At 36.1% G+C, this 18,786-nt stretch overlaps 1 protein-coding gene across 1 annotated transcript in view; it reads right to left on the bottom strand.

Annotated features, from left to right (window-relative positions):
• Positions 1-1,618: 1,618 nt before the first annotated feature.
• The window catches only part of LOC138325880 (zinc finger SWIM domain-containing protein 5-like), a 47,304-nt gene continuing 30,136 nt past the window's right edge, over positions 1,619-18,786 (bottom strand). Inside the window, exons 5-13 of the mRNA XM_069271857.1 lie at positions 13,988-14,136; positions 12,042-12,192; positions 11,412-11,582; positions 10,335-10,502; positions 9,712-10,008; positions 8,873-9,160; positions 8,450-8,585; positions 7,813-8,128; positions 1,619-7,406 (exon numbers count right to left, since the gene is read on the bottom strand). Coding sequence (XP_069127958.1) covers positions 6,459-7,406; positions 7,813-8,128; positions 8,450-8,585; positions 8,873-9,160; positions 9,712-10,008; positions 10,335-10,502; positions 11,412-11,582; positions 12,042-12,192; positions 13,988-14,136 — 2,624 coding nt within the window. The 3' untranslated portion in view covers positions 1,619-6,458. The remainder of the gene's footprint in view (positions 7,407-7,812; positions 8,129-8,449; positions 8,586-8,872; positions 9,161-9,711; positions 10,009-10,334; positions 10,503-11,411; positions 11,583-12,041; positions 12,193-13,987; positions 14,137-18,786) is intronic.

Genomic DNA, 18,786 nt, shown 5'->3' with positions numbered 1-18,786 from the left:
CAAATTATGGTATTCTGTGATCTAACATGACCTTTGACGTGGAAACAAAGAGCTCTAAATATGGAGTTTGTCTGAAAACCAAAAAACGACCAAGAAGTCACAGGATTGTCGTGATCAATATTGGTGTTAATTGTTGAACAGTCTCATGACACAAGTTGTGAAAGGGAACATGATTTAACAGTTTGGTTCAAGCTAAGACTGATATTCAAACTGGCATTTCCTGTGTACTGCCTACACCAGGGTATTGCCCGCGGTTTCCAGGATTTTGTTAAATATTTTGTAGATAGACCACTTTATTTTTACGTATACTTATTTCACGTCTTTGTCAACATATTCGCAAATACATAAAGTCGATCAAAGACTTGCTGACAATCATACATTCATTCTTGTAACATTTTAATTCACATTAGAACTCTTGTGAATACAGCAGTTATTCAGTAACCAGCACTGACAGATAAGCTCATATTGATTTTAACCTTCCGAGCACAATGTAATATGGAATGGGGTTGCAAGGCATTATACGTTGTATAATTGAGTGTTCATTTGAAAATATATATATTTAGTACGTCACGTGACAGAATACTTGATTTTGATCATCATATAGCTGAATCCCGTTTTATAGAAACACAGTTTTCTGTGACAATTCATATGTTGTACTTTTAATTACGTGGTGTGGAAATGAAGCTAGCCGAGGTGTCGCTTGACGTTTTTCTGTTACAATGACATGAAAACAGGTCGCATGTGAGGGTGATGTACTTGTGATGGGATAGTGCCCGAGCCGAAGGCCTCGGGCACTATTCCATCCCTCAACAATAGTATGAGGTAATAATGTACTCTCAACCAGGCTATATTAATAATTATATAAACACTGTACATGCGTACACATGTCTTTAAAGACAAAAACCTACCAATGAGACATTTTGTTTCCAAGATACAAGACAAGTTCAAGAATATCTGTGTATCAAAAAACAAATTGAAACTGAATACGAATATTAAAAGTTTTTATCTACTATTACAAAGTACAACCTATATTTTTAGTTGGTTAAACCTTAGCATATTTGACCCCTGTGACCTTGAATGAAGGTCAATGTCATTCATATGAACAAACATGGCCTTTCATATCTGTATGTTACAACCCAAATATCATGTCCCTAGGCCTCTTATGTATTGACAAGAAGTCATTTAAAGGTTTAAGCCAATTTGACCGCTGTGACCTTGAATGAAGGTCCAAGTCATTCATTTGAACATCCTTCATCCCAGCATGCTACAGGCCAAATATCAGTAACCTGGTTTTTTTTCGATTATTAAGAAGTTGTTTGATTGAAATGTTTACGCATAATGGACGATGATGGACATCCACAAGATGAAGTCATCAACCATTTATTGATTTTACAGTCAGTTGAAAATGTTTGCAACTACCAAATTCTGGTTACCCGTCTTTAGTAGACTAAAATAGTACTTTAAAGTCCATAGAATTTTCAAGTTTTATTCAAGTTTGAATCAACAAATTTCGAATGTAAAAGGATTTCCCAGAATTTAATGCTTACTTGGAATGCATCAGTATCACAAATACTCTTCAAAGTGTTTAGTAATTGAATGTATAACAAACAAAACAAAATTAATTTCAATTTTTATTGGTCATTTTCGCCCCAAACAATTACTGCTTGGAGACAATCATATTGACATTATCAGTAATGTATGTACACCTCCTGTACACAATACACAAGACTAGACTTCTACAAAATCAACTATAAATAGAGCACTAAATTAAACAGGTCACATGACTCATGTACCATAAATAGCAAACAAAAACTGACTGAAAATCTCGCATGATCATGATTCCCTGCTCAAAATGGAAGTTGCTTTTTGGAAAAGCAGTATTGCATGAAAAACTCTTGACCATGGCAAGACGATATGAATAGATGTCTTCTAAAGTTTTTAAATACTTTGCATATTGTAATATTTTTGTGATTAAAGCAATTACCATGCTAGCAATTCATCAAATCCGAAGTACTAACAACTTCAATACTAACTGGTAATGAATTCATTAATGATAATCAAATTGTTCAATTATCTTGATACAATTCAAAATTTTGACAGGATATTTCTATGCTACTGTGATAACAATTATTGATGTGGTACGTTGATGAGACAATAAGAAAAAACACAAAGATCCTAGTAAAGATACGAAACAAGGAACCGAGGTGTACAACACGGAACACCTGAGGCAGCTACTATAGAACACCTGTAGACCAGATCAACTTCATCAGAACACTTCAGGATCAGACCAGATCAACTTCATCAGAACACTTCAGGATCAGATCAGATCACCAGAACACTTCAGGATCAGATCATTACCTTTGTTACACTGTGCTTCTAAATCTTCTGCAGTTCATTACTGGAGAATAATTAACCATAGTACATAAATTATCTGTAAAAATTTTAACATTTAAAGACAAAAATAATAGAGAAAACATTTAAATAAGCTCATAATAATTTCTATTCCCACCACACATTAAAGAAATGTCAATTATTACAACTTAATAGCAATTATGGTTTTACAGGAAAGCCATAACAGCAAATTGTTGTTTGCAAGAACTGTCCAACAAAACACACAGTAGATCGTAAGAATTACACGTGTTTGAGTTAATAAGGTTCACATGTACCTGGATTATAATATCATCATTGGAGACCCACAGTTGATAACATCATGCTACGCTGCATTGATAAAAAATGTAGCTTATTAGCGTTGTGTGATAAACCGTGGATCTCCGACAATAGCATTGGATATAATAAATGACTTAAGCTTGTAAGTTTATTTTTAGCTTTTTAGTACATAAAAAAATAAAGTGTTAACATTATAAGATCTGAAATATACTTATTTCCTTGCACAAAAATGATCAGGCTGATTGTTTTTAAGAATAAATTGACATTTGTTTAATAAGTGATATGCACATTAAGCCCTGTGTAAACTTGGGCTGCGTGTACACTAGATGGCAGTAGCTAGAATTGTTTGAGGAAAGTACAAAGAGAAGAAAGCCTCTGGCTTTTACATATCTAGAGCATATATAAGTTAGGTAATAAAATATACCATACAATAATCATTATTCAGTGTATATAATGCAGCGAGCTGCTGTCGTAACCGAGTACGATTGCCGTACAGTCAGACTTCCCATACACATTTAAATAGACATTTTGAAATTTTCTCTCATATAAAACGTTAAAAAAAATGTAAAAATTAATGAAATGAGGTAGTCTGTTTCAGCTGTGATACTTAAGCTGTCGTTTTAAGGCCAAACTCTTCAGTTATAGATAATTTCTAATGCTATTATATATGTATATGTACACATCAGTATTTGTAAGTGTATTTTCATTTAAACAAATTTCTACACTGGTGTTGGGCAATGTCTTATAAGGCAAAGTGTTATTGGTTTATAGTAGGGGAAAAGAAAGATAGGTGCTGTGTCGACCGATATTGAGTCTAACCATATAGCTACTTTACATAGAAAATTACTCACCCATTTACCCCTAATGACACATTTAAACTCTTCCAGCTCTCAGACTGGAACATTTCAATATGAAATTTCAAGGGTAAAAGAGTTAAAACCAGTTGGATAAGTATGGCTTATGGTTTCTATGACATTCAAGTACATTTTGTATAACACAAGAAATTAATTGTTTCCATTTCATGGACGAACATTGAAGACCGACAAATATAGTTACAACTCTTTGTCAGTTTGTCGTGTAATTTCAATACATAAATCATAAATATGGAAACCTATAGCTACAGTCCATTGTAAATGGAGTAGATTCCCTTTCTTATATAAACTTCTCATAAGAACGGCTAATAATTAAGTAAATATAAATAATATTCACAAAAGCCAGGGATAATAAGGTGGCTAATACACTCTATCATGATTGTATTCAATAAATAACTGTTTTACACTTTACAATTCAGTAAGGTGGCATATGTCGCAGGTTTGTGTGCAGTTCAGTTGGTTCTGTTAAATCTTTCTCATTATCAAACTGAGGACAAAAACCAAATACACTGAAAATAATACCTTTCTCCAGAAATTATTGCACAAAATCAACGTTGTTATTGCTACTTTGTCGTCAGACAAACAAGAGGTGTACCAAGGAAAAGAAATGAAAATTTTAAAGTTTACAACAAATGGAATGAACCAGTACATTTGAATGAACATGGTGACAACTGATTAAAAATGATGTGTGAAATAGAAATGTCAGCGAGGCTTAATGATGGCACCAGTATGATCAGTTTTAATTAACCATACATGATGATAACAGGAAAAAAATATACAAAACATCCGTCAACATGGTCAGGAAGAGAACTATATGTATATGACAATCATTTCTAACAAAAGCCCTGAATGACAAAATATTGCAAACAAACTTGATAAAGTTTTGAAGAAAAAACAAAGTATACCGGTATGTAGATTTCTCTATTGATCTCACAAACAAAACGGGCTGATTCAGATTTCCTGATCTCTTTCAAAACAACAGGTATACATTTTCATTTTTTCATTTTTTCTATATATATACCTATATATCTAATCTCAACCAGAAGTGGTCCATGTGTGCTAATATATAATTAGTTACCTTGGTAACACAACATGTACAGCAAAATGGTGATCATGAACTCAGCAATTTGACAACAAACACCAATTATAAAAGGTCAGGGGAGCATTCATGTATCAAAATATTTATATCTATTATAATTCTAATTTGATAAATTATTTCTCTAGTATACTCTTCCAACACAACAATTACGCCCTCACATATCCATTAACAGTGCATTCCTACCCGACATATAAAAACATTCAAACCTATATATCATACTCCCTTAAATCAAAATTTATCAATAACTATATACCATATCAACATATGGCAAAACTTTGATTTTCTCCCCAGTCGTATAATATACCTGCATTCACAAACACTTTTAAGACTTTTTACTGTAGGTATGAGAGAATAAGCTACTGTTCCACAGTTTTAGTAAAGTTTATAAGGATACAAACTGACATAAACCACACATAGCACCTCCTGATAAAGAACAACATCTTATAAAACAAGGCTACACCAAAACACATGCATAGTCACACAATTCACCTAAAGGAAAGTTGGGGGCAACTTTACTTCCATCATAATCTATTCAATATTTATAACTTGATAAATTAAAAGGAAAATACAAAAGAGAACATTTAAACTTTCTATCGCATGTTTATCAAAATGAGTTTAAACCAATGAAATAATGCTACTTCCACTGACTTCTGATTTCTCCTTACTGCTGAGGTCTTAACTCTTCAGCATACAAGGTAGAAATGTATTCACATAAGAACTCTTTAGTACGAGAAGGAAAAATATGTCCTTTATATGAAAGAGTCAAATAAAGAAGACATTTATAGGAAGAATAATCATAATAAATAAATTCTAATGTAAACGAACGAATTAACAAATTAGGAATAGGAGAAATCCTGGGCAAATTGATCACATACAATAAAGTTTCCTATGTGTCCACAAATTGATGCCAAGATAATAAACACCAAGATAACAAAACCAAGATTATTGGTGGAGTTTCATCTGAATAGTGATATTTTCAATAGTATACATGCAATGAATTTGGTCATGGTACATTTTGTAAGCTTTGTGTAAATTAAAGAGATTAGCAGGCAGACGACACTAAATTTTTGTCCACTCGCAGACGACACCAAATCATCCACTGGCAGATCTAGACGACACTGAATCTTCGTCTACAGGCAGACGACACTGAATCTTTGTAAAGTGGCAGACGACACTAAAGCTTCGTCCACTGCCAGACGACACTAAAGCTTCGCCCACAGGCAGATGACACCAAATCTTTGTCCAATCACAGACTGATGAGGTAATATAGGAAAAGAATGATTAGAAAGTCTTGGTCCCATGTAAACTTGGGATTGGCATTTTGCTGGTTGCCTTCCATTTCTACTTCTCCTCACCCTTCATTTCACATATGTGTACACACATATATTTCTCATCACATATGTGTACATGTAAATGACACTTATCACATGTGTACACATATGTGCTGCCCATCACCTGTGTGTGATATCCACACACCACTTCCCACTTAGTCTGGCGCCAATTTAATTTCCACAGACCTGGTCTTCTGTATGTTGCTAACACAGCTTTAGTAAATACAATGGAATCAAATTCACTTAGAGATCTCAACACATACTGGAATACAATGTGTCCCCTAAAGGTCATCTCCTTGTATGTGGATGTGACTAGCACCAAAGATAGGTATAACTTAATATGTTCTTAAAGCCAGCATGGGGACATCTCGGTATGTATGCGGGGACAAACCTCAGTGCATCCCAGGGCCATGCTCAGCACCAATTAGGCAGTGTAACACCGCCCACAGAACACTCGCGGAATGATCAGCTACGTACCGCAAACTTACATCATAATCCAAACCTTTCCTTAATCAGGTACATGAGTTTCTTTTTACCTTTGTAAACAAGTTTCATATTTTCGATTAACTGTGCAAACTTGATGAGTCCATCCTGAGACAATAGAAATGTCTCACGGGCCTTACTGAGAAACTCAATAAAGTCGCCGTAATGACGCGGGCTGATATGTGTAAGCTTTGAGTGTGTTGTACTGATGTAGGCATGTATCGTTGCATCCATGAGCTGGCGAAGTGGAAGCTTGTCGTACGACAAATGTTTGATTGCACGCCGCTTACCATCCTGACTGGCTAAGCCAGGAGCAGACAATGTACACCTGCGGAGAATGTCAGACAGAACAGTCGCACACTGTACGTTTTTTACCAGGACGGGTATAACAGTGGCTAGTTCATTCTTTCCGAGTGAATGACTCAACGCACACGCCCAGTGAATGTCATTAATGGCGGGATGGGTGTCCTGATTGTAGGCGAGATGAAGATTTTTCATGGCGAGAAGGGCAAGTTTGTAAGCACGATTAGGATAGCCGCGGTGCTCCATATACCGGGCTATCGTGAATAACTGGCTCGAGTTCATTATGTGTGAAGCAGCCTCTATGACTATTTGGTAGGCTGTTTCAAACGCTACCGGGTCTTTTTCACACAGGGTGAGAGCACACAGTGCACAGTTTTGCGGATCTTTGGTGGCACACTGGAGAGCTAACGTCCGTGCACAGTTAGCCAACTCCTCCTGATGGTGGTAGTTCACATTCAACTGCATCATCGTCGTATGAGACATTATCGTCGTGGCAACCATTCCTGTAGCCTCAATTGGCTGGAATAAAGCGTACCAGTTCTGCATGATTGACACTAAAGCTTGAACTCCGACCTCTGTAGCACAGGTCACTAACCAGCGAACCATCTCACGTCGACGCCAATTCATCGTCATCAACGTCATCTTCATAACCTGGAAAACACAACAACAGTCAGTATCAAATAGATAAGTACATCATTATTGTAGCCTCATTATATTTATACAAATGTCAACAAATACTTGTAACTAACATTTACCTTCAAAAAACAATAAACTCCAGAAATTAATATAAACCCGTTTAAGAATAAGTTAGATAACTTCAATGGAAAAATCAGGATTTTTTTTTCAATTACGAAGCAACAATATCATAGAAAACCAACTACCTGTACTTATTATGTTTGTCACAAAATCATCATAGAATTTTTAAATTTACTTTCCAGAAGCGACAACCCTTTTACAAACTAAACCCAGCTTAAGCATTGTCATAGTACAAAATCAACCCATCTTTCTTTAACTTTGTCAACTCTGGAGTTAATTTATAATGATATAGTGACCATACCTGTAGGCCTAGTTCAAATGCTGCGTTCAGCGCGCCCATATGTTTAGGCGAATCTGGTGGTGTAGCTATCTTAAACACATCCTGGGCGAGTTTGAAGAGCTGTGACGAGCTATGAATGTGTTTGTGAGCTACTTCCAACACTGTCCGTAGCCGTCTGATGTCTCCCTTGGCTGCTGCCAGCAGCGTACACGATAGCTCACACTGTTTGCTCTCAATATGTCCCAGGATAAACCAACGCGGGAAACGACTAAGCATGGCTGATCCAATGTTATTTAAACCATCGTCAATATCTTCTGTATCCTCTAAAACTGGTAACCTGTGGACAAAAACACTGTTGTTTATTGTAACAATTGATACTTCTGTTTATTTCATCCTGACATTTTGTTTATGATGCATACAATGTATTGAGATAATGTCAAATAAGTGTTCTCATTGTTGTACTTAATACCTTAAAGAAAATCTTATCCAAGAACATAAATGGTCAAAAAAGTTTCATTCAAAAAGATTCTAAAATGATATCAGTATGGTGTCTGTAGTATTCGGTTGAAGTAAAATTAATCATATTTATGCACAATAGCTCAAAAGTCCTAAACGAAGCTGTTTTAGATTGTATACATTTTTAAAAGACAATTTTTACCTCATGGCCCGAAGGCCGATCCTGTAAGCCAGATCCTGGTCGTGGGGTAGGAGGCTGTTGAAGAGAAACTTGGCAAATGTATGCATAGGATAGCTCTCTGAGTGTATTCCTATTCCTAGGCCACTGTGACTGCCTCCTGAAAAATCACCAAAATATCTTAATTGTACACACAAATAATCAAGGATATTCCTTCAAATTATCTTCCTAACCTCAAAACTCTTCACCTTACAAGTTTTATGAACTTCATTCATTGCATTATATGAGTGATGTCTTTGGACTTCATTTACTTGAAGACCCGATACATGTCAGATGCAAATTCAGAAGAGGAAATAGCAAGTCCCTTTTTTCAGATTACATTTTATATTAATATTTGGAGATATTAAGGTTTATTTTAGAATTATGAGACATTAAGGGGTAATGTACCTTCCAACATTAGGATTGCCTGTTTACTGAACACCGACACCAGTGTAGGGTCGAGCTCCACACTCTGTAGTTTGGCGATGAGCTTCTCCTCTTGTTTACAGGCCTTCTCCTGGGCGTAAAGACCTGTCGGCATCTGTCTCTGTTGACTCAGACCAATCAATGCCACTTCCAGGGCAAAGGTCAGGTACGATTCGTGGCGGTCATTGTTACCTGGAATGGCTACATGGTGGTATCGTGGCGGAAGACAACTCGGCGTCTCTCCAGCAAAGAGGCGACTACTCAGTGGATCTGTACAAAACATATAGATGATATTGGTAAAAACATGTTTTAAACAGGAGTTCTTCTGTCAACATTTTATTTATTGTCATTTCATTGCCTTCACAATTTAAATGTAGTAAAATAGCTAAAAATTTACAAAATTTAAGTTAGATTAATAGTGGGATAGTTTCAGAGGACTAAAGTAGCTTTGTGTTAAACATTTTATACAGATATCAAACATATCACAAATAACTGTACATCTCTAATATGATATCTGTCATGGTTATATTCGCAGATTAAAATTTTCAGAAATTTTGACATAAACGGGTAAAATTAAATCTAATAAATCAAAATTTCATGGTCAGGTTAAAATAACATCTATGACTAACCTAACACTTATTATTTTGCTGATAAAACTGATCTGACAACTTCAGTGTAAAGCAATTAAAATTAATGACTATACACTACAAACTCATTTGCCACTTATGACACATTGGAATATTTAGGATTCCAAGACTAGAACAGTTCATTATATAATTTGAGGGGTGAATGGGCAATGACAACCCAGATCAACCAATCACCTGTAGGGGTGGGGTCTTCTGTGTTGATTGATGCTTCCATTAGAGTATCAAAAAGGACGCCCAAGGGATCGAGGGCGTGGCCTATCCACCCCTCCGTGTTATTGGTCTGTGGAGGCTTCTTCCACGACCCCCGACTAGTACTAGGTGTGTCCTCACTGTGACTCTTGTACACCTGCTGATTGTGTTTCTGTTTCATCTTTAATGACCGTACTATACTGACAGCCAATCGTAAAGACTCTTTTATGTAACCATGGGAACGTAATGCATCTACTCTAGCACAGGCAGTCGGGAAATGTTCTGAAAAATATTGAAAATCTGGAAATTAGAAGGCAATCAGAGTGACTTTATTTTCAATGTTCATAAAGTAAGGTTCATAAAGTTTTCTATGTGAGTAAGCAAACTTGGTTTCATTTCAAAAATAATTTTTTTATATAAAAGTTTTCTATAAAATGTCTTACAAAGACTATAGGCCATAGAATACAAATAAATGTCAACTTTATGATGTTTGTCATGCATTTGAAAACAATCGAGAAACAAGTTGAATAAGGACCATGACAATGAGGCCTTGACCAACTTGGTTAGCGGTGAATGTGTCGCCACTGCTCTACTGTCAGGACACTTACCATTCCAGAGGGGGAACCCCTGCTGGTTAAAGAGATCAAACTGGTAGTTATGGAGACAGTGACAGACGTCCTCCCTCAGGACGAGTTGGAGATGTTTATCCTCCCATGTAAGCTTACTGGCCGTCAGGGCTCGGTGGAAAATCTTACGTGGCTTATTGGAGTACGGACCTAAGGAGAAATACAGAGAATGTGTAAGTCATGTATCATAATGACTATGTCAGTCATTCACAGATGTATATAGGAGTTAAAACTTGCTAATGCAAAAGATAAAATAACGCCAGTTATCTGGTTAGTTCACACGAGTGAACACAGAAGCTGGAGTCTACAACTATCTGTAGTGAAGACCTACCAGAGTTACCAAGTCCTATGTTGGTCTACAACTATCTGTAGTGAAGACCTACCAGAGTTACCAAGTCCTATGTTGGTCTACAACTATCTGTAGTGAAGACCTACCAGAGTTACCAAGTCCTATGCTGGTCTACAACTATCTGTAGTGAAGACCTACCAGAGTTACCAAGTCCTATGTTGGTCTACAACTATCTGTAGTGAAGACCTACCAGAGTTACCAAGTCCTATGCTGGTCTACAACTATCTGTAGTGAAGACCTACCAGAGTTACCAAGTCCTATGCTGGTCTACAACTATCTGTAGTGAAGACCTACCAGAGTTACCAAGTCCTATGTTGGTCTACAACTATCTGTAGTGAAGACCTACCAGAGTTACCAAGTCCTATGCTGGTCTACAACTATCTGTAGTGAAGACCTACCAGAGTTACCAAGTCCTATGTTGGTCTACAACTATCTGTAGTGAAGACCTACCAGAGTTACCAAGTCCTATGTTGGTCTACAACTATCTGTAGTGAAGACCTACCAGAGTTACCAAGTCCTATGCTGGTCTACAACTATCTGTAGTGAAGACCTACCAGAGTTACCAAGTCCTATGTTGGTCTACAACTATCTGTAGTGAAGACCTACCAGAGTTACCAAGTCCTATGTTGGTCTACAACTATCTGTAGTGAAGACCTACCAGAGTTACCAAGTCCTATGTTGGTCTACAACTATCTGTAGTGAAGACCTACCAGAGTTACCAAGTCCTATGTTGGTAAGTGTTAGATCCCCCGCATGACGGACATCTGCATCCTCCAGTGGACAGACTGGACATAATGACCACTCGTCCAGCAGCTTTTGCCAGTGTTCTTTGTCCTGCATGGTGGAGTTTGGGTTGAGGACGACACATACCCAGAGAGCACCTGTTGTGGAAACATTTTAACAGATTTGAATCAAGTTTACAGGAATTGAAAAAAACATGTTAGTTAATACCTGACAACAAGCACCATATGTTACATTGTTGTAGGAAACATGAACTGGACATATTGATTATAAATGCATTTTTCTTTCTATATATTAGTAATAATAAACATATTTTCTCCAAAAGTGTTATGATATGTCTTGAACATCAATATGTTGCTCACTGTTTAAACGTCGAGTAACATGCACAATTCCATTTTTTTTATATCACAGAGTTAACTCCCTTGCAAGTAGGTATCCATTGTGACTTCATTATTTTGTGAGAGAAATTCACGCCGATTTCTCTGAAAAGTATGACATTACACATGCAAATGCAGGACGCCATAATCAATACCTTTCCACAAGGTCAGATAACTCTGTAATGTGCAAAAGAATAGCTTTTGATGTTGTTGAAACCTTACCAAGTTCATCCCAGAGTTGTCTACACTTGTCGGTCATGGGTTGGCCCTGGGATTTCCAGACTAGGAGCCGGGGATCAGCCAGGAACTGTTCTGTTATTAGTGTCAACATTCTAGCACCATTGGAGTCTCTGGCTCGCAACATTTCTCGTACCTGTTACAAAAAGTGCATACAGTTAAAACTGGGCTCAAACTTGACACCCTCCCAACTCTAGATGGAGGCTCTAACCAATTGCCTAAATGTGTGGAACCAATTGCTCAAAAGTCAATTAAGGCTAATCATAGTTTAATGACAATTTTAAAATCAATATGAAATAATTTCTTGTAAAACTAACTTGATAAAATTGCTAAAATTTCTCAAGTACTCCATTTGTGACATACATGCCAAACTCAATGAAGATATAACCGCAGGTTTTAAGGCAAATCAAAAACGAAAATTTAACTAATCATGTGATTAAACTAATAATCTTTTGAACGAATGGGCTCTGATTTGATATATATATAGCCATGCACCTTGTCCGCACTTGCACAAATTCATATCAAAATATGATTTTTGAACATACATAGCATGAACAGTACAAAATGCAAATTCACATCCGATATGAGTAATATGGACAGGGGGCCCATCTAAACCTGGCCAGATGATCATATTTTACATTTCTATTCATTGAAATATGCAAGGAAAACCTCCCCGAACCAATGAGATGTATTCTGTATACAAACAGTAGAATATTTAGTAAACAGAAATAACATGACTTCTTTTATCAAACAGAATAAGATCTGTGTTTTGTGTTATGTATTTGTCGTTATTCAGTATATGGACCACAATATGCCAAATTTCCTGTTTTAGAAGTGTATTGCGTGCGGAACTAGAGCCAAAAAGTCATTTTTGCGACCAGGAAAACCAACACTCATTAAATTCTTTCCGCATTCTTAACTCAAAGAATTTCTGTTGCTTTATAGAGCCTCAATAACCCTTCCACACTAAGATCAAACTCGTCGACTTTCTCAACATCAAATATTTCTAATCATGATGACAGCCCATCATCACATGCGAGATCAATATCTGATCGAATCGTGTAACGAACCATCACGCTACTACAAATACTGTTCACTACACAAAATCAATAAATGATTAATTCAAAATCACAATTGAATCCATAACTATACTGCCAATTAAGTTCCAACATCAACTACAGCCTGTTCTCCTACAGCTGAGCTATGGAGTCTGTTCTATCACCAGGAGCATGTGCTGCTGGACTGCCATAGCCAACACAAAGGATACACACAATACCAGGGTAATTTTCACAATTAGGCTTTACTAATCACTCTAGTTTTTGCATGTGAGAATTTCCGCCTGACAGACAGTATTGATTAACAGTAGGACAGAATGATGGTGTATGTCCCAGGTATACAGGTGAATTATCTACCTGTCAGATGGTGGGGGCACATCAAAGTTTGTAGCCGACCACCAACTGGGGACAACGCTTCCCTTTACAAAATTAGCAGACGGTCATACATTTCTAAACGAGAATAGGCAGACTCAGAAACATACATATGGGAATTCAAGACTACCTTATTTCAAAGTTGCAACGGCAAAATTCATCAAAATTTATTTTCACAAGTCAGAGAAGGCAAGTTTAATATTCTGAACATATGAACGTTAGATAATTTTTTTGGCAATTGAAAAGTTTCACCTGAAAGGCTGCATGCTCTCTCTACATCATATTAAAAGGATTTTTAAGACCATGAAGCATCTAAGTTAAGATGTCTTACAAAGACCTAAGAGACTAAATAGGGTTTGATTAACAAATAAAGAACAAATATGCTAATTTTGCTATTTTAACCTCAACATAAATGTGTAACACTTTAATGGCATTACAAAGTACAAACAGACAATGTGTACTTTTACCAAATAAGGAGGTGGTACTATTACAAGTATGGTGTACCTTAGCAAACATAAACGTGAGTTGATTAGACACAGTAATGTAGCCATCTTGGGACAGGTAGGATCGCACTGTTTCCCGTACTTGTTCTTCGTCTAAATGCCAGCTATTGTCATCATCTACTGAAGCCCCGGCAGTCGGGTCAGGAGCACCTGTAAAATACAAACCAAAGGGGGGTAATTAGAATAGCCTACGGTGGTCTAACCTGAAACATTAACGATGCCATAGACTAATTAGGATCAATAATTAATCTCTATCACATCCAGGAGGTCTGAAATACCATGTGAGGTGTCCAAATATTCACTTCGAGACTCTTGCCATGAGTTCTCTTTAAGTTTCCTTATCCACGTGATTAGGGTCAAGAAAATAATGACCTATCTGTGTCCATAAAATACTTAAGTACAAATTAAAGCTAGCCTACCCATGTTAAGTTCTCATTACTAAAATAGCAGTATAGGTTTTTTGAAGCCTTACATCATTTTTTCCACTTTTCACCGAAACATTTGTTCATAGTTAAGTTCAAGTCAGCCATGTACCAGTAACAGTACTTTGAAATTATGATGTTTCTTCATTTTAAAACATTTCAAACCAGTCAGAGGTCTGTGGATAATTCTATCTGTCAACATACATGAGAACAGGTATAAATTGAAATGTACACATTATTGATTTTTGTTGTTATCAGGTCTAGGATTTTGTCTTGTTCTGACCAGCTACACATCTAAGGTGTTAAGAGTAGCTACGGGTCAAGGGGAAACCTCTGGTCACCTGGAGGCTACCTAGTAATGCTTTGTGCTGTTGACATTCTGAATTGGTGCCCAACTCATTTTCTACTCCATTACCCGACCAAATTACCTCCCCCTTTCATCGCCATCCATTCACTAACTTTATCTATGCTCCATCATGTTTTTTGCTGGGATTAAAAAAACCTAGAGAATGTGGAGTAAAATCACCTGTATATACTACTGGGTGTATAGGGACACTACTGGGTTTGTAGGGAGATCTAGATTTATAGTTCTTAATCAGTGAGGTGTTTACCATAATGACTCATCAAACAAGCACCGATTTCACTAAATATAAAAAATAAAATGTAGTCAATGATTTCATAGGATAATTGTATATCCGAGTTGAATGTGATGAACTTTTCCAGGAAATACCAACGCTCATCTTTCCCACACCTCATCATGTCTGTCAGTGTCTAACCATCACTTGACGAACAACCAAGGTCAAAGGTCAGTTAAAGGTCATCTCATGCTTGCAATTAAAGGTCATTTGAGGTTTGGAGTTACCATGGTCACAGAGTGAATTTGGTACAAGTCTCAGTCCCGTATTAGCATTCACACCACAGAGATAATCTATTTTAACAAACTGGAAAATTTAATTAGATGCTATTCAGTGAATTTGAATATTTTGCTCAAGTTTTACAAAATTGTACACAATAGCAATTCTGTTACTACTTTTTAGCTCAATGAAACACATTATTTGCTTTCAATACGTGTTCTGGCAGCTGAAACATCCAATTAACTGTTAACATTAAGATTTCACCTCGGTCTAGTTCGAACACTTTAATGAAATCCTGCATACCTCATGGACAAATTTTCAATGGCCTTGCCTAAAATAAACTAATGAATGTTGACGAAACATTCAACTCATGTGTACAAAGCGTGTGAGCCACCAAAAATCATGGTACAATACAAATCGCATTTCCAAACAATTCATAAATGTCTTCTTTGAAAGAAAAAGAATTTACAAAGACGGTCTAGCCCTGAATGTAAAGCTAATGCCAGAGTTGATAGCTTTGCACTCTGATAAAGCCAGATTTAGGTTGTAATCTGTATTACCATACTAAGCAGTTTTCTCCCCTAACAATAAACTGTGACTGTTTTTCTACTATTGTACAGTTGATGGAATCTAATACCCCTACAAGAACAAAGCATCAAATCTTGTTCAGTAAGACAAATCAATCAGCTAACCAACAGTGACCAGAACAGAAGTCTTGACAGAAATAGGATTTTATTCTGTTACACAAGATTTAACAGGCCAATGACCAAACCATATGCACAAGTTGAGTAATTCCTTCAGACATTTTAGCATGGTTTATCACAATGTATAGGCTCAATCAAATCCTACATTTAAAACAGATTTGCATTTTATCCTGAACAGGATTTGTTTTGTGTAACAAAATTAAATGTAAACAGGCCCATAATCTCTGTGTGAACCATATTTATTGTTTATCTCTAACAATTATGGGACATCTACCCCATGTTATAACCAGAATGGACCCTGGCATAGAAGTCTGTCTTATCTACAGGACACTACACAACTCCAGACATATACCAGTCTGTCTTATCTACAGGACACTACACAACTCCAGACATATACCACAACACTTATATCTCAGCTAACATATCAAAGCTGACTCAATCCAGAAACCTGCAAGTCATCCATCCTTAAATATCTACTGTTTGAACAAAATTTATTCTTATCCAATCAGTCTGATCATTTGTCTTTTCTTTATCGTGGTGAATAGCAAGAAACTTTATTATTTTCTCTTGGGGTTAGATTTTTATACATACGATTTTGAATACATATATAAAAAAATGTGAATATATACACAATTCTATAAATATTTTCCTCTATTTTTGATGTTTGTGTCTACAAAGAAATCTTATCCTGTCTTCAGCTACCTAATAAAGTCCTTGATAATGTTTTATTTACCAGCACTTATTTTAAATACTATAAGTACTGTTAACTATTTTATTTTCGCAAGATAGCTCCAACGTGAATTGTAAAGATTTGCAAGTAATTGTAAAAACGTAAAATTAATGCATGGTTGGCAGTAAATGCCCCTGTCACAAATTCATGTATTTGATAAATATGTTGAAAATAACGATGATGCAAAATATTCAATAAAGCAATGAGCTTTATGGAATTTGCCTCTGTCCAGTTGGCATTCTTATTGGCTATGAATGCCTACTGAAAGATGTTTAATGCTTATATCTATATTTGGTTAAAATTTTGAGATGAAATACCACGAGATTTTGCATCTATAATGATTTAATCATTTTTTACAGTCAAGGATGGAACAGCAATTTGAACGGCCATTTTCCGTGATCGCTGGCACGACAACTGTGACGTCACAATGATAATGATGTCAATAAAAAGCAAAGTTCATTGTCTATATGACTGCAAACTGCACTTGGTAAGGTTACAAAGTGGGACTGCAGTGAAAATGTAAATATTGTATACACGATAATCTGTATACATATACAATGATAATCTTTATACATATACAAAACTATTGTATACATGATAATCTGTATACATATACAATGATAATCTTTATACATATACAAAACTATTGTATACACGATAATCTGTATACATATACAAAACAATCATATCCATGATAATCTGTATACATATATACCATTGTATCAGTGACTGGTGTTATCAGTGAATTTGTAGAAAACAAAAGTTATTACTCACTCTAACATACATATACCTACCAGTAAAAATTCTGATGGTCTAACCCACATTCTATCTCGTTCTATTACCTCACAAACAAAAATCTTCAGTTTCAATACTATTTTTTTCTGAACCATACACATTTTTCCTATCATTAGGTGGATCATCTTCCAAAGTCCACTTGACCTCTGACCTTCAATTATCACCCTAATGCGGTGAACCATGCTGACGTCAATGAACCACGTCAATGCTGTCAAGTGTTTCTATACTTAAACTTTCTATTACAGATAAATAATCAGACAAAGGGTCCTAAAAGTGATAATTAATATCATAAACTTAGTAATTGTTGATAATAATTCTGTTCAAAGTCATGTGAACGTGTAAATTAGGTAACTCATGACATTATTATTACATAAACAAGACATTTAAATGTCTTTTTTGCAAAGTTTTTTTTTAGTTTTTTGAGGGTTTTGTTTTGTGTTTTACAACAAAATTGATATTTTTCACCTGTCCAAGCCTTATCATTGCTGAAGATAAAATAAAAATCAATATTAATTATAAGTTATGAAAAAATAATGCATTTTTTCGAGTTGTTTTTTATTATTTTTTTTATTTTTACAGTCATATGTGTTAATTCAATGGGATTATCAAATTCACAATTATAAAAAACAGTAGTAGCAAAATTTATCACAAATCCTTTCATTTATTCAATATCATTTTTAAAGCCAGAAATTGGATAGTTTGATTGAGTGAAATGAATTTGAACCCTAATGAATACAAGGGATCACATGGTCTGCATACTTCCTATATTAAAACTCTCCACTTTTCAAATAAGTTGTTCAGCACTCGTTTTACACAAGAACCGTGTATATCATACAGTGGCCAGGTTGTACTGTAAGCCTATAGCTTAATGTACTTATAACAGACAGAAAAAATATATCTCAAGCTCACTAGCAATCAAAATCAATGGTCACAAGAACCCTGTGGTTCAAGCCTGACTTGTTGGGGCTGTGTGGTACTGAATAGGTCTAGCAGCAGGCGGTGTGCATGGTGTGTGACACTTAGAGGAGGGAGAAACCAAATATAATCACTGGTATAGACCTACACATACATATGGCTGACTGAGGACATAAGCCACAATGCCATTGAGTACAGCCTCAAGTGCCCAGCACTTAAACCACATACAGATCCAAACCAACAGGACCCTTTACACAAACATATCGGAACACAGGACACCAGGCATTCGGGACCGGAAACATCAGTCGCCCTCAACAACCTGGCACCATGGGGCCAAAGTGATTGACCCGCCGTCAGGATGATAACAGGCCATGACGATG

Source organism: Argopecten irradians, chromosome 6, assembly GCF_041381155.1.
Source record: "Argopecten irradians isolate NY chromosome 6, Ai_NY, whole genome shotgun sequence".
Taxonomy (NCBI): domain Eukaryota; kingdom Metazoa; phylum Mollusca; class Bivalvia; order Pectinida; family Pectinidae; genus Argopecten; species Argopecten irradians.
The sequence above is the reverse complement of the archived record's forward strand: the minus strand, read 5'-3'. Positions and strand labels throughout refer to the sequence as shown.